General features: G+C 37.3%; 2 protein-coding genes across 3 annotated transcripts in view; both read left to right on the top strand.

Annotated features, from left to right (window-relative positions):
• kif14 (kinesin family member 14) overlaps nt 1-1,469 on the top strand; it is a 22,065-nt gene extending 20,596 nt beyond the window's left edge. For both annotated transcript variants that reach the window (XM_014010759.1, XM_014010758.1), the window contains exon 29: nt 403-1,469. In XM_014010759.1, coding sequence (XP_013866213.1) covers nt 403-746 — 344 coding nt within the window. In that variant the 3' untranslated portion in view covers nt 747-1,469. The remainder of the gene's footprint in view (nt 1-402) is intronic.
• A 72-nt stretch (nt 1,470-1,541) lies between these two features.
• LOC106519202 (adhesion G-protein coupled receptor D2) overlaps nt 1,542-15,496 on the top strand; it is an 80,337-nt gene continuing 66,382 nt past the window's right edge. The window contains exons 1-17 of the mRNA XM_014010761.1: nt 1,542-1,963; nt 2,039-2,075; nt 2,455-2,479; nt 3,449-3,673; nt 6,514-6,702; nt 6,940-7,013; nt 7,218-7,508; nt 7,635-7,746; nt 8,514-8,660; nt 8,866-8,962; nt 9,700-9,811; nt 10,278-10,333; nt 10,567-10,693; nt 13,135-13,238; nt 14,239-14,341; nt 14,744-14,897; nt 15,035-15,168. Of these exons, the coding sequence (XP_013866215.1) occupies nt 2,040-2,075; nt 2,455-2,479; nt 3,449-3,673; nt 6,514-6,702; nt 6,940-7,013; nt 7,218-7,508; nt 7,635-7,746; nt 8,514-8,660; nt 8,866-8,962; nt 9,700-9,811; nt 10,278-10,333; nt 10,567-10,693; nt 13,135-13,238; nt 14,239-14,341; nt 14,744-14,897; nt 15,035-15,168 (1,986 nt within the window). The 5' untranslated portion in view covers nt 1,542-1,963; nt 2,039. The remainder of the gene's footprint in view (nt 1,964-2,038; nt 2,076-2,454; nt 2,480-3,448; nt 3,674-6,513; nt 6,703-6,939; nt 7,014-7,217; nt 7,509-7,634; nt 7,747-8,513; nt 8,661-8,865; nt 8,963-9,699; nt 9,812-10,277; nt 10,334-10,566; nt 10,694-13,134; nt 13,239-14,238; nt 14,342-14,743; nt 14,898-15,034; nt 15,169-15,496) is intronic.

Here is a 15,496-nt window from a genome sequence, read left to right as displayed (position 1 = left end):
TAATCCACTTTCTTTCATTGATTCCCAGTTTTTCATTGAATTTACATGATATTAAAGCTGTTTATTGGTAACATTCTGTAGTAGCAGTAGGTAACTGCTGTCACACATGTTTCTTGAATTTGAGGAATTTAGTACTGGAAAGTCCTTGAAAGGGCCTTGAATTTGATGTTGACCAAGGTGTGGGAACCCTGGTTTTCTCCAGGTACTCCAGTTTCCTCACAGAACATGCATGCTGGGTTAAAATGGGCACATTTGTGTTGCCGTCTTAATAGATATATTATATACTGTATTAAGTAAACAACAAAAAAAGAACACGTTTCAAGTTGCCACCATCTTTTTTCAACTGTAAACTAACGTGTTGCTGTAGGTGTCACTGAGCGGTCTGCCTCTTACCCCCTCCAGGTACAGACTCTGACCTCGGCAGCTGCAGAGAGCTGATCTCCTCCTCCGCCAAGGCTGTTGATGAGTTAATTACYGGTCTGTCCGAGGAGGGCGCCGAGACTCTGTCCCTATCTGCACGAGACGAGCTCCACTCCGCACTCCAGCCCTTGTTCTCGTCCTCTTGGCGCCAACAGGAAATAGACGAGAACAGGAATTCATSCAGCTCTGAGAAGAGTACAGAAAACGACTTGTCGACCAAAGAGAGAGCTAAAGCACACAGCACTGTTAGAAATCGACTTGTGAGTAAGGTCGTTTACTCCCTCGCTCCTGGTGTGTCCAACAGTGGTAGTCCACACTGGGTGTAATGGTTTTTTTTTTGTGTGTTATAACTTACATGTTTTTTTATCGACTATAAAATATGTGTGGTTTTTGCCATGAAAAAGGATATTGGGTTAAGCTTCTGAACTTTGGGTAATTGTATCCTACAAACGATGTAGAAAATGCTGAAGTAACCTGGTGTAAATGCAGCAGTGTTGAGATGCGTTGAGGGTTTCATCCTTGGTAGGATCAGAACTTTTGCTGTCTTCAGTGTAAATGTATTTACACATGAGCTGAAGCAAGGACTTTCATCGTTCATCATATAAACATGTAACATTTCATTACCTAGCAGCTTTGGTACGCTGTTTTGTAAAAAAATAATCATAGATGCTTTCACTTCGTTCTGTACATGGTTTRTATTTATGTATAATGGCACGTTTAGTTCTCATGTTTGCATAAACATGACTGTAATACACAAACAATTAGCTTTAAGAGAAGATGTGTAWAATTTAGGTCTCTCTTTTTGTAAGCAAAGTGCTATTTTAACCTTTGCCATATTTATGGCACATTTTTTTTATCGAAAAAGAAATTATATCAGCTGCTCGCACAAGAAAGTAAATTTACGTGGCTTGTTTTCAAGTWTTTATGTTTTTGCTTTGAGCAGTTRGTGCACTCTGATCTGCACCTAAAAGGATTTTTTAATTTTAAATTGGCACCTAAATATGCTGTCTACATTTTTGATATGCTTAATAAACATGTTCCAAATTGTATGTACACGTTGGACTACTTTATCAATTGCTGAACTTTTATAAAGGTAACAATGTGTGTACAATGTTCTTTGAATCATGAATAATATTTGTACTGTTATGTAAGTACACATTAAACCAAATATTTTCTCCAGTGACTTGATGAGTTACCACAACTAATATCTTAGTATATTATTTTAGAATTAAGTTTAGATCAAATATAGAACCAATGTCAGACAAGACCCACTGGAGTTTACACCCGGGCCCCTAGGGGTCCCCGGACCCCTTTTTTTTTCTTTTTTTTTTTTGCCAACCTCCTGCTGCTGGCTGCAGGTTACACCCACTCCTCTTCTTATTCCCCGTTCATGCTCGGGAGTCAACAAGCTTCGTGTTCTTGCACAGTTCGAGCAGATTTAGCTGAAGTKAAAAACTGAATCTTTCGTAAGAGAGTGGATGTTGCGTTCACGGACACGACTCGACTGAAACGAGAAGACGCACAATAAGGACTAATAAATCAGGTAAAACGACCCGTTCGCTTAAATATCCGATGTAGTCCCATTTTCTATCCCAGTGTAACAAGTCTGTTTTTACAGGATGTGCTGGTTATACTTGTCCAGTTTAAGCCTGCTTGTAAGTACTGTTTTTTCTTTTTTTCTCAGAACTTGTTCGGAGTTAAAATGCCCCCATATTAGGGCTACACGTTTTGAATAAACAAAAAGTAAAAAATAAAAAAAGGTGTTTTGTCAGAGTTTTTGGCGTAATAACAGAACAGCCTTTATTAAACTGTAGACAACGACGTGTTATTGTTATGTGTTAATTATTTTATGTCTTTATGAGCTTTCACGAAGCTGTTGCTAGAACTTATTTATCAAATAAGGTAAAGTAACGGKGGGGGGGGGGGTTGTAATAAGTTGGGTAGACGAGCTCTACACAGGTGTATTCAGTTATCATTAATTAAAGCTTCTGCAATGCCTTCAATCCTGACATTAAAATTGTATCTGTGTTTTAGGTGTGTGTTCACAGCTTTACAACAGGTGAGTTATATTCACTCCGTTTTGGTTGTATTACTACCACATCCCTATRTCATGCTGTTTATTTACAATAATGTTTTTCGGCTATGCAATTGGGATACATTTGGCACCGCATTTTGTTAGTTTGCTAATTTTTTTTTCCTGTTTTTAAACCTTTTTTGGTGTAATTTGCATGTCTGTTGTAAAATATAGAACAATTATTTATAAAATTACATGTACACCAATACTTATGTGATTTTTTTTTTTTTTTTTTTTTACTCTATTTGTGCATCTTTTCTATCAGCTGTGGTGGCCAATCATGTTTCAGGTGTGCCACCCCGGCTGCCCATCTGGCTTTGTTTTGGTCACATTTTTTTAAATGAACCTTGTAAACCCTGATGTTACTGGGTTTCTCTGTCTATAAAACATAATAGACTCATTCAGTTTGCTTCAGTAATTAAGATATAATAAAATAAATCCAATAAATGCAGTGGTTTCACTCAAAACAGCAACAAATACACTAAGTAGTCACACAAAACAGATCTGTCATCCCAGTTATCTTTGTACTAATTCAGTTATGTTTGGTACATAACAAAGTTAAGATTTTCACTTTAGACAGACAAACATAACAAAAATTCCAGTTTTTCTTTTGTTTAGAGCTCACTAAAGTACAAGTTAATGTGAAATACAAAGGCATGAAGAAGTACATGACTTTAAATTGTTATAATGTGGAATATTTATATCTTAAAAGCTTAATCTGACCTACAAACTGACTGCAAAAATACATTTATGGGGTCTTGATAAGTCTAGCTTTGGGTAAGTCAGAGAGGGATTCCCCTCAGTGAAATAACCAGATGTTTTTAAAGTTGATGTCATTGTTTAGTTCGTGTCCTGTCTCAAAAATTTACTCATTGATTAAATCAAAAAGCAGTCGATAGTTTTAACCAATTTTGTTTGCTCTGCATTTTCCTGACATCAGTTTCTTTTCTTTAGCCTTTACACTTCAAACCAGAAGCCATGCATATGGGGAGTCGTACTTTGARTATGTACCTGATCGCCTTCAGTGGCAGACTGCAGAGGAACTGTGTAAGCAACGCTCCGGGGCCTTAGCAACAGTCTCCAACCCAGCAGAGAACCAAGACCTGGCCAGCTTTCTAAAATCATTGAAAATCTCTCAGCCTGTGTGGGTTGCCAGGAAAGTTTTGAAACACCAGACAAGTAGGTTCAATATTCCATTTGTTATACTGTATATTTACAGACTTGCAATCTTTCTTTTTTTTTTTTAAACAGTAGTCTTAGTTAATTTTTTTCCTATGGAATTTTAGCCCTGCTCACATCCTTAAAAAAGGGTTGCATTATTAATGGGTCCTAATTGTTTATAGCAGTAGCATAACTCCAAACTAAAATTTCATAATTTGTCCCTTTTTTTGGCCAAACGTTACAGAAGTCTTGTTTCATTGGTCCTTTGTTTGCTCTGCTTGCGGTGAAACTAAAGGTTCCTCCACGTCCTTGGTTCTGGAGTTCTCCGGGCGCTCGGACAGGAAGCATGCACGCCTTAAGCACAAGTTCCCCTCCATGGGCTCAGTGACTGTTTGCACTCAGCTGCGCTTCGATGCAAACTGCTTTGGAATTTCCACAATCTTCTCTTATTCCATCCCATCCTACATTAATGAGTTCCAGCTCCGAGCAAACGTGGTTCGGGGCGAGCCTGTGCAGTTGGCTCTGTTGATCCATGGAACTCACGGGCCTTATGTAGAGGCATTTAAACACGACAACTCCTGGCACTCTGTGTGTGTTTCTTGGAGCAGGATTGATGGACACTGGGCACTATATGCTCATAATCATTTAATATCAAAGGGTGATGGCCTAAACAGTAATAACGCCATTGGTCCTGATGGCCTTTTCATCATTGGTCAAGAGCAGGACACATTTGGAGGTTCTTTTAAAGCCCACGAGTCTTACTGCGGAAACATCACAGAGCTGCACATTTGGGATCGGGTGCTGAACAGCAGTGAAATAGTCACTATGGAAATGGAGTGCTCACCCATCTCCTCTGGGCTAGTGTTCAAGTGGAGTGAAGMAGCCATGGAAATAGAGACCTCCCTTACAAAGCTGTGGAGAGACAATCTATGTCAAGGTACATTWGTCTAGAATTAAAACCTCAGATTATTTATTTTTCAGCATGAAAGTACATGAATTTATGGTCACCTCAAAGGCAGAAGAGACAGCAGTTGGTCGACATGGTCCAGTGGTTGAGTCAAACTTTACTTTAGACTGGGTGGGGTTGCTATGCAGAAAAACAATCAAAACAGACCCAATTTAAAAGCCGTTTACACTGTTGAGTAACTTGCCAAGATCTGAGCTGTGCTGATGTAGTAAACTCCACCCATCTGGCACTTTGTTCAGTCTGAAAGCAATGACACATTAGAGATGTGAACAGACCTAAATCGGCTGTGTTTCTGACCTATATTTATCCACACATTTTCCATTCCCTAACCCTTAGTAGAATTAAGACGTTTTAACATCTTGCATTACTGAAACAGTTGTATTAAACTGGTATAAAGTAAAATATACTATTTGAAATGCAATGTTAAATTAAATATAACTTTGCAATCTAAATAATGAAATAACAATTAGACTGATCTAACTTTCAATTACAATTTTGTTCAGATGTCTTTTTTTGTCAGTATACATTTTGAACTGCTTTTATTTATTTTTATACATTTTATAATGAACAAAAAAAGACTACTGGTGARTAAAATATACTTTTGAGTTAAATTACCTCAGATAGAAAGCACTGTTTATTGTTTAACATGAAATATAAGATCTTCCATCCACAGTGGCAGCTAATTCATTTAAATTACTAAACTGAGCATTAACAATAACTGAATGAGAATTCATCAAATTAGTTCTGAATTAATGGTGGGTTTCAGTAAGCTTAGCTTCACATACTCTTATCAAATGTCTGTTCTTGAATAGGATACATGAAGACCAAGTTGTAACTGTGAAATATCAAAACTCCTGATGGTTCTTGTAAATGTTTGGGGGCTTACATCACACTGTGTCCCACCCTTCAAAACAGTCTTCTCCTTCTCTGACATCATGGTCCCCAGTGAGCAATGAGAGTCCACATACCTCACACCCTCTTCTGCAGAAATAACAACATGCAGAAATAACAGAACACTTGCTTTTGTTTGGTGATTTTTAGCTGCAGACGTGTCAGTGTTTTCTTTTGAAAATTATTATACATTTGTAGCTGCTGACTATTTTATTTGTTATTTCAGTTGTAGGACTTTAGCATGTGATTCATGTCATTGGATGTAAAGTTTTTACTGATGAGAAATAGTTTAGTTTCTTTCTCCACTAAACTCATTAGCATATAAGTGCAGTATTGTAGCAGCGCTGCAAATAAAGCATCATTAAATATATTTTTGAAATCCTTTAATATCTAAGTGTTTTAACATATTTTTGTTTGTCTTTTGTTCAAAACTACAACTTTTTTATCCTAAAATTTTAAAGTAACAACTGTCTTTGACGTAAATGTTATAACATCAACAAAACAATAAGGGTAACAGTGGCACAWGAATTAAAAGTTGATGTTGCCTTAGCTTTACTGCGTTACTTGACATCACAAATTTAATTTTCATTTAAAATATTCTTATCAAGCAGAGTATCTAAAGTTTTGCATTAAATAAAAATCTGAAACTGGTGGAAATAAATAAGGATTTGTGGATTTATTAAGACTAGTTTAAATTTACATTTCACTTTTTTACGTTTGCATTTATTTATCTCAACAAGAAAATGTCATTAGGATACAAAACGAATTTATGAATTGATCTACAGAACAATGAGGCAATGTACAGTATACTGTGTAGTTAAGAGTTTTTGTAACCTGTTTGAAATGTATTATCCTTTCAGTAAATCCATCCATCCATCCATCCATTTTCTTCCGCCTATCCGGGGTCGGGTCGCGGGGGCAGCAGCTTCAGAAGGGAGGCCCAGACCTCCCTNTTCAGTAAATCAATATAACAAATAACCTGTATTATTTTTTTCACTAGGAAAATTCACCTTTCTTGAAGGTTTTTTTGAATCTCAAGATGAAGAACTTTGGCTAAATAAAACGTGGACCTTTGAGTTGTTCAAACCAATAGAAGATGAAGACTGCAGCGTCTTYGACCCAGTTATGGAGGTCCGTGGCCTGAGGAACTGCAACTCATACAGAGGGGCTGTCTGTCAGTTTAAAAAAGGTAATGTTGTTAGTTCATATCAATCTTGACATAAACTATAAGTTACTTTAATTCCTACAAAGATAAAGAACTACCTGGACATTACTCGTTATCCAGTGCTGTTATGCTGTAATAATTTATTCAATGTTTGATTTTTTTTAAATGTTGACCAAGCAACTCCGTCAACTTGTGGGCTTAATTTCTGGAAATGTCACTGTTACTTTAATAAGTTACTTTTTACAATCTCCTTGTTTGCAGAAGACCTGGACAGTTTCAGTTTACCAAATTCACCATTCTTCAGTAAACTGAATGAAGATTCCATTACTAGACTGGTAAGAAAGGCAGATTAGTTATCTACAGTGCATCATTACTTTACATCACTTTATATGATATTAWTTATCAAACATTTTTAATAACGCAGTGCGACTATAGCCTTACAACTTTCACCCCAAAGTTTATAATTTAATACTTTTGATACTGCAGTGACGGCATTTTCAGAGGTAAGAGTCAGAATTGTGACACATCTTTATCCACAGGTAATGAAGGAGCTAAGTGTCAACACCTCCTGGAGCAGAGATCTGACCTTGCTGCAGCAGCTGACTCAGGCTGTCTTATATAGAATACAGGCTGACGGCCCTCACCTCCTGACCCCGGCTGACATCTTCTCCCTCTCCCAGCTGATTGATTGGATTGCATCTAGTGCCTCCTTTGAAGCAGCTAATTCAGCAGAGGTCATGCTGTCCATTGCTACAAACTATGTAAACGTTGCCAGTATGATGCTGGAGCCGCACATGGCTACACAGTGGGTTGGCCTGACTGAGGATGGGGTGAGATAATACACTGTTTTTTATACATTCAGTTTGTAAAGTGTATTTTAAAGTATCTCCAAAGTCCATCCATCCATCTATCAGCTTTAACAATCCTTTCACCCTAGTAATGAACTTTGTGTGCAGGTCAACGTTGGTCCGTTTACTATTGTCGAGAGCATTGACAGTCTCACTAAAGCTCTTGCAGACACTCTGTCTGCAGAGCGAAGGGGCTTCACTCTTTCTACTAAAAATATAGGTAACATTACAATTTCTTTAATAATCTGTAAACATTTGATATGGTAGTGCTATGTATAAGCTGTAACCATCATAAATAGCTGTGTTTACATGCACAAAATTCTTTGATCAGATTGAAATGTGTTCAGATTAAATAATCCAAATGTATCGTTTATATGGGCACAAATTAATTAATTCGATCATGATGAGCTTTACGTGCACTAGAATTATTCAGAATAAAACCTTTCCTTTCCTTTTCCTAAAAAAAAAAACACAGAAGAAGTTCTACTGTTGTGATGAACATAAACACAGACTGGACCTGCGCCTGGTTTTACTGTGTTTGATCATTTGGAACTCTTTCAAAACATCTAATAGGATTGTTGTATCGCTAACCAATCAATTTTGCTTCCCCGACATATCTAGCCATCTAGCCAGGCCGGAATATGCCAGGTTGACATAAGGCACACAGTCAGGTCTGYTTTCCACAACCAGAAGAACATGATCAGAATAAGTGTTTACATGCGCTCTGTTTGGATTATCAGTCGACGTAAACCACCGCTCTCATTCAGATTACAAATTCATTCTGATCAAGCTGAATCAGATCAGAATATTCCAATTGGGTCRTTCACATGACACATTTTTAATCTGATTGGCTGTTTATTCAGATTACTTTTGTCCATGTAAACGTAGCAGATGAGTAATTTGAGATTATTGGTGTATGCATCACAGCACAGGAAAAACAAATCACCTTATGGTTGTTGTTTTTGCCTGTACTCCTTTTCCTTTTAGTCGTGTACTTGAATTGGCAAAARCTTTCTCAGGACAGCTGTAATCAAGTCTTCAAGCCATCTGCACTCATCTCTCAGCAGCACAGCAGCAGTAGTGTTGATGAGTTGATTATTCCAGACTCTGAACTCCAGAGAATACACGCACAAGGTAGGAGGCACATAAACACACCTACACCTGATGTTCACTTGCCGTATAGATTACTTACCTCTGTGTGGCTGCTAAATAAATTATTGTTGACTTTTCAAACTGAAGATTGCAGTATTTTTACTTGTGACTGGTTTGTCATCATTCTCGATAGTTGTCACATGCTTGTGAAAACTAACCTGCTTTTTTACACCTTTTTTCAAATCAGGATCTGAAGAAGTGATGTTTATTCATACACACTACAACCATCTCAGTGAGATTGTGTCTGAAGCAGAGGAGCCTGCACCGAGTGACAAACTAAAAAGGTTAGATTCTGTTTTTGTGTTATGGCATTCCTTGTATAAATCATTTAACAAAGCTTTAGATACATTCTTTAGCTTGATTTGTTTTGATGTGCTGAAATTTTCCTTTTGTGAAATAAAGCTTTTACATATTTTATGAAAACCGAGCTGTTCAGAGAATCAATTTCAAAAATATTTAATTCAAAAAATCATAAAAAGAACAGCGGCACAGTGGCTCAGTTGGTAGAGCTGATGCCTCTCAGCAAGAAGGTTACCGGTTCAAATCCCGGTCCGGGGACCTTTCTGGGCAGAGTTTGCATGTTCTCTCTGTGCATGCGTGGGTTCTCTCCGGGCACTCCGGCTTCCTCCCACAGACCAAAAACATGACTGTTAGGTTAATTGATAACTCTAAATTGTCCCTAGGTGTGAGTGAGAGAGTGAATGGTTGTTTGTCTCGTTTGTCTCTATGTGTGGCCCTGTGATGGACTTGCGACCTGTCCAGGGTGTACCCCACCCCTCGCACTGTGACTGCTGGATATRGGCACCAGTGACCCACGCAACCCTGAAAAGGAAGAAGCATGTACAGAAAATGGATGGATGGATAAAACAGTAAAAGTAAAAACAATATGTTCAGTAGTGACCTTGTCTCATTTCATCAAAATGATCTGTGCTTGCAGTTGCAAAATGTTTGTTAGGATAAAAGCTTTTATTTGTTTAAATGAACTGAAAATCTAAATGGTAACCATCATCTGTTTTTGTAGTGGTCTCTCAGGTCAGCTATCTTCTGCTGTCATATCAGCCATGGTTCGAGATACATCAAAGGGCCAAACTATTCCTGTGTCCGTCCAGTACACCCTCTCTTCTTCACATACGGTACAATCTGTTGGTCTCACACAGTACAATTATCCATTCTGTAATATGTGTATTAAGTAATTTTGGGGTAATTATTGGAAATATTTGCTATTTCTTACTCAATATGGGGATGCAGTAGCTTGGTGGTCAGTGTCACTGTCTCAAAATTGTAAAGCTGTGGGTTTGAACCGTCAGGAAGGGCATCCAGTGTAAAAAAAGTAATTTCAAAATCCACCATGAATTTTCTCACTGTGAAAGGGAGCAGCTAAGCAACAGATTATTACTTAATACATTAATTGCTTCCGTAACACATTCAGTTAAGTAAAGTTCATAATGGTAAACATTTTATACTGTAAAAGGCTGTGTTTTATTTTTGTAAGAAACATCTATGTTACAGCTGTTCACTTTGATAAAAATAATGAATAGAGCAAGACTTTCTGTTGTGGACAGAGCTGTTGATTCAATTCAAACTTCTTTTTTTTTCTAGGCAGAATATTCGCAGATAGTTAGTCCTGTTTGTGCCTTTTGGAATTTCAGCCTAATGTAAGTTTGATCAACAGCAAACTCACATTAACTACCCTTACATCTTTTTTCTGGTAATTAAATTGAAGTATTTTGAGAAATGACACAATATCTGRCTGTTTTAGTAATCATTTATAAGACTAAAATTTTATTGACTAGCAGATCAAAGTATTATGTATACTGTAAATGAATCTATGCTTTAACTGAAGCAGTGAATGTCTTTTGTGCAAATGTTTTTGTGCTTTGTTGTCCAGACATACTCACACACAAAGCTGGTCCAATGACGGCTGCTCAGTGATCTTTGTCAGCTCTGGTGTCACTTCCTGTCAGTGTAACCACACTACCAACTTTGCAGTCCTGATGAATTACCTGGAATCTAAGGTAACTGTAGGTTTACTGTAAGTCAATAAATCCCAAATAAATTATGGACTCTGGAGGTCAGTGATATGCTATTTTGTAAAAGAGTGATATCATTGTCTTTTTTAATTATTTTCTTTGTGCTTTTATTCCTAAATGATGACTTTTTATTTGCAAATAAAAATAGTACTGTTCAGCATTATTGGATACATAATGTGGAATATCTCCTGAAAAGACAAAGGGTCAAGTTAAACAGCATTTTTTGTGCAGAACACTCAGGTTAAATACAAAAGAACAAATGATAAACAATAATTAAAAAAAAAACAATTGGAGGGAAAAATAGAAAAACCTTAAGCTTGATGTAACACTGGTATTGGCACAGTTTAATTAGTGTAGAAACACATTTTGACTCGCCTGTGGTTAATCACACCTGTGATAAATTTACCTGTGATTTACCTTTATAAATCATTGAWAGTTTGGACAAAAAAATCAGTAAAATATATCATATAGGGGACAGATACAGTGATATTTGAGAAGTGAAATGAAGTTTATATGATTTACAGAAAGTGTGCAATAACTGGTTAAACTAAATTAGGCAGGTGCATAAATTTGGGCACAAAAAACCCTTAACTCAGTATTTAGTAGATCCTCCTTTCAGAGAAACAACAGCCTCTAAACACTTCCTATAGCATCTAATGAGAGTCTGGATTGTGGCTGAAGGTATTTTAGACCACTCTTCTTTACAAAACATCTCTASTTCATTCAGCTTTGATGGTTTCCAACCACAGACAGCTCTCTTTAAGTGACACYACAGATTTTCAATAATATTCAGGTGTGGGGACTGAGATGGCCATTCCAGAACATTGTACTTGTTCTTTGCATGAATACATTAGTAGATTTTGAGCAGTGTTTAGGGTCGTTGTCTTGCTGGAAGATGCAGCCCTGGCTTTAGCAGCTTCAGCTTTGTCACTGATTCCTGGACATTGGTCTCCAGAATCTGCTGATATTGGTTGAAATCCATGCATCCCTCAACTTTAACTAGAACACAACATGATGGAACCACCACCACATTTTACTGTAGCAGGTGTTTTTCTTGGAGTGCTGTGTTCTTTTTCCTTCATGCATAACGGCCCTTGTTAGGCCCGAATAACTCTATTTTAGTTTCATCAGTCCACAGCACCTCATTCCAAAATGGAGTTGGTTTGTCCAAATGTGCTTTAGCATACCTCAACCAGCTCTGTTTGTGATGTGGGCGGAGAAAAGGCTTCCTCTGCATCACTCTCCCATACAGCATCTCCTTGTGTAAAGTGTGCTGAATAGTTGAACGATGCACAGTGACTCCATCAGCAGCAAGATGATGTTGTTGGTCTTTGGTGCTGGTATGTGGGTTGATTCTGACTGTTCTCAACATACTTCACTTCTGTTTATTGGAGATTTGTCTTTGTCTGCCACTTCAATCCTTGACTTGAACTGTGCCTGTGGTCCTCCATTTTCTCACAATGTTTCTCACAGTGGAGATTGAAAGCTGAAATCTCTGAGATAGCTTTCTGTATCCTTCCCCTAAACCATGACGGTGAACAATCTTTGTTTTCAGCTCATTTGAAAGTTGTTTTCAGACTCCCATGCTGCCACTCTTCAAAGAAGATGCTAAGAGGAGAAAAACTTACAATTGCCCCCCTTAAATACCATCCATCCATTCCATCCATCAATTATCTATACCTACTTATTCCTTCAGTGTCAGGGGGGGTCACTGGTGCCCATATCCAGCAGCCACAGTGCGAGGGGYGGGGTACACCTTCGACAGGTTGCAAGTCCATCACAGGGCCACACATACTGTAGAGACAAGACAAACAACCATTCACTCTCTCACTCATTCCTAGGGACAATTTAGAGTTATCAGTTAAACTAATAGTCATGTTTTTGGTCTGTGGGAGGAAGCCGGAGTACCCGGAGAGAACCCACGCWTGCACAGAGAGAACATGCAAACTCTACCCAGAAAGGTCCCCGGGCCAGGATTTGAACCGGTAACCTTCTTGCATCAGCATCAGCTCTACCAACTGAGCCACCATCCCTTTCTCATAATTGGAGTCACCTGTGTATGGAGGTCAAGGGTCACCGAACTTACAAACCAAATTTGAGTTCCAATAATTAGTTCTAAAGGTTTTGAAATAAATAAAATGACAACAGTGCCCAAATTTATGCACCTGCCTAATTTAGTTTAACCAATTATTGCACACTTTCTGTAAATCACATAAACTTCATTTCACTTCTCAAATATCACTGTTTGTCCCCTATATGATATATTTTACTGTTTTTCTTAAATCCAAACAATCAATGATAAATCAGAAGAATTAACAAGGCTGCCCAAACATTCGCACCCCGTTGTATATAGTAGGATAAGTAATCACCCACTATAATTATTGGCACTTTTATTTTTGTTAACTTATTTTTTCCTGCTTTTTTAGTGGAGTCCTGAAGATAACCTTATTTTGAGCAAGTTGACATTCATCGGTTCTGGTGCATCTCTGTGTGCGCTGGTGGTTACCTTGATGCTCTTCACTGTGCTGGAGTGAGTAGATGACTCTCCTGGCCTAACCTACATGCAAATAAGCTGCTGTTTTGTTGTCAGAAACAACAGACACAACTCCTCCAAGTGCACGTTTTGCTTTTAAAATGTCCACAACACAATTTCATTTCTTTTTATTTTTTTAATATTCATTTTYTGTCCATTGTTAGTTGCAGTCTCATACATTTGATTGTATAATAAGTGTTTTTTTGTCAATAAGTATTATTCAATTAAAGGAATACTAAATTCCTTAAGTCTGCTGAAATTACCAGTGACAACTAATTTAGACTGTGCCATTCATTAGGAAAACCATCAGAGGCACCAGGATAACCTACTGGCACTGTGGTTGCTTCTCTTCTTCTCTTCTGCCTGAAGGCTGCTATCAGTATTGACTTGTGCTAATCCAGTAATTACTGTTSTCTACATGTGAGTCCACCCTAAAGGTTTATGGTGGAATACTGCAGCTGTTAATTAACATTATGGTCACAGAGGGATCAGATCAGCAGGGAAAGAGCTGCCCTAACAATTTATGACTGTCCTAAAAACAGAGTGCAGCCCTTCATCTCACACATGCTGGCATATGATGTTCGTGTAAATTAAGAAAGCACAAACGCACCAAGCCAAATACTTGTTTTCACACTGTGAAATCACACCTGGTGTCAAGCAGTGATGCATAGATGACATGAACCGAATAGTTCAAAACCAAATTAAATTGCCATAAATTATTTTATTAAAATACATTTCTTTTTTTACATTTATTTATAGACCTTTGTAATGGTGTAGAAAATACATTTGGCAATCTTGTAACCCCTTGGAAGTAAAAGAACCTCATGTCTAATTAATGCAACATTGACTCCTAAATATTTCAGAAACAAGCAACAAGAAAAAATAAAAAAAATCTTCACCACACTGAAAAGCAAATTTATTACCATTTCTGATGTCTGTTCTGTGATACTCACTTATCATTTCTCATCTGTGATATTGTCCTTGTTTGTCTTTACAGTATTCCCAAATCAGATAGGACTTCAACTCATAAAAATCTGTGCATAGCTTTAATCTGCGCCCAGGTGATTCTGCTCTGCAGCGGCTCAGCCATTCATAGTAAGGTATTGTACAAAACGGTTACTCATCTTCTTTCATCTCTTAGTGTAAGTCATCACATGTAAAAATACATGTGAGTAATAAAAACATTCTAAAAGCTTAATTTTTATAGGTAGATACACAATAAAAAGAGATTAAATCACATAATAACTAATGTTTTTGACATGACACAGGCAACCACAACTGTTGCATTCATATGCTGGACATAGTTTAGTATTAAGTGTTCTCTTAAGGGGCTGTGCCCCTTCCTCGTCCTTTGACTTCAGCCACTCAACCATATACACTTATTTTCATATAAACTTTTATTTTTGCCTGTAAAGCTATAAATTATTTGTACACACAGTTTTGTTTTAAAATGCAACACAACCTGTGCGTTTGTCTCCATGCCTGTGTTGGCTTGTTTGAAGGTGGGATGCACACTTGTTGCTGCACTGCTTCATCTATTCTTCATGGCAGCTTTCAGCTGGATGCTGGTGGAAGGTCTGTTGCTCTGGAGCAAAGTAGTAGCTGTCAACCTGAGCGAGGATCATCATATGAAGTATTACTATCTCATCGGCTGGGGTACTGTGGCTTTATAAACCCAAGTATTTGTACAAATAAATCTGTGAATGGGTTCATTGGGTTATAATTTACTTATTTCAACTCTTAATTCTCCTTACTCTGTGTTTTTTATTTCTATTTTTCTTAATTACAAACAGGCCTGCCAGTGCTGATAGTTACCATCACGCTAGCATCSGCCTTTGAGAAATACTCAGCTGATGACTACTGTTGGCTCAGTGTCCAGAATGGAATCATCTGGGGCTTTGTGGGGCCTGTCATCTTCATCATTATGGTCAGCAATTTATCCATCCATGTCCTCTTTTCTAAAATGATTACAGTTGTTGTGTTTTTGACAGATGTGTACATGCCGTGGTTATAGTCCTTACCAACATGAATGGTRTCAATAAAACATAAAATGGTATATCATATAAATGTTGAGTAAAAGTTAGCAATTATAGCTATTTTTTTTATTTTTCACCTTTATAGCTTTTGCAACTTTAGAAAAATTCAGCTGCATTTCTATACTTTACATTATTTATTTATTTATTTATTTATTTATTTATTTATTTATTTATTTATTTATTTATTTATTTATTTATTTATTTATTTATTTATTTATT

This window comes from Austrofundulus limnaeus, unplaced genomic scaffold (assembly GCF_001266775.1).
Source record: "Austrofundulus limnaeus strain Quisiro unplaced genomic scaffold, Austrofundulus_limnaeus-1.0 Scaffold73, whole genome shotgun sequence".
NCBI lineage: Eukaryota > Metazoa > Chordata > Actinopteri > Cyprinodontiformes > Rivulidae > Austrofundulus > Austrofundulus limnaeus.
This window is presented reverse-complemented; position numbering and strand designations above follow the sequence as displayed.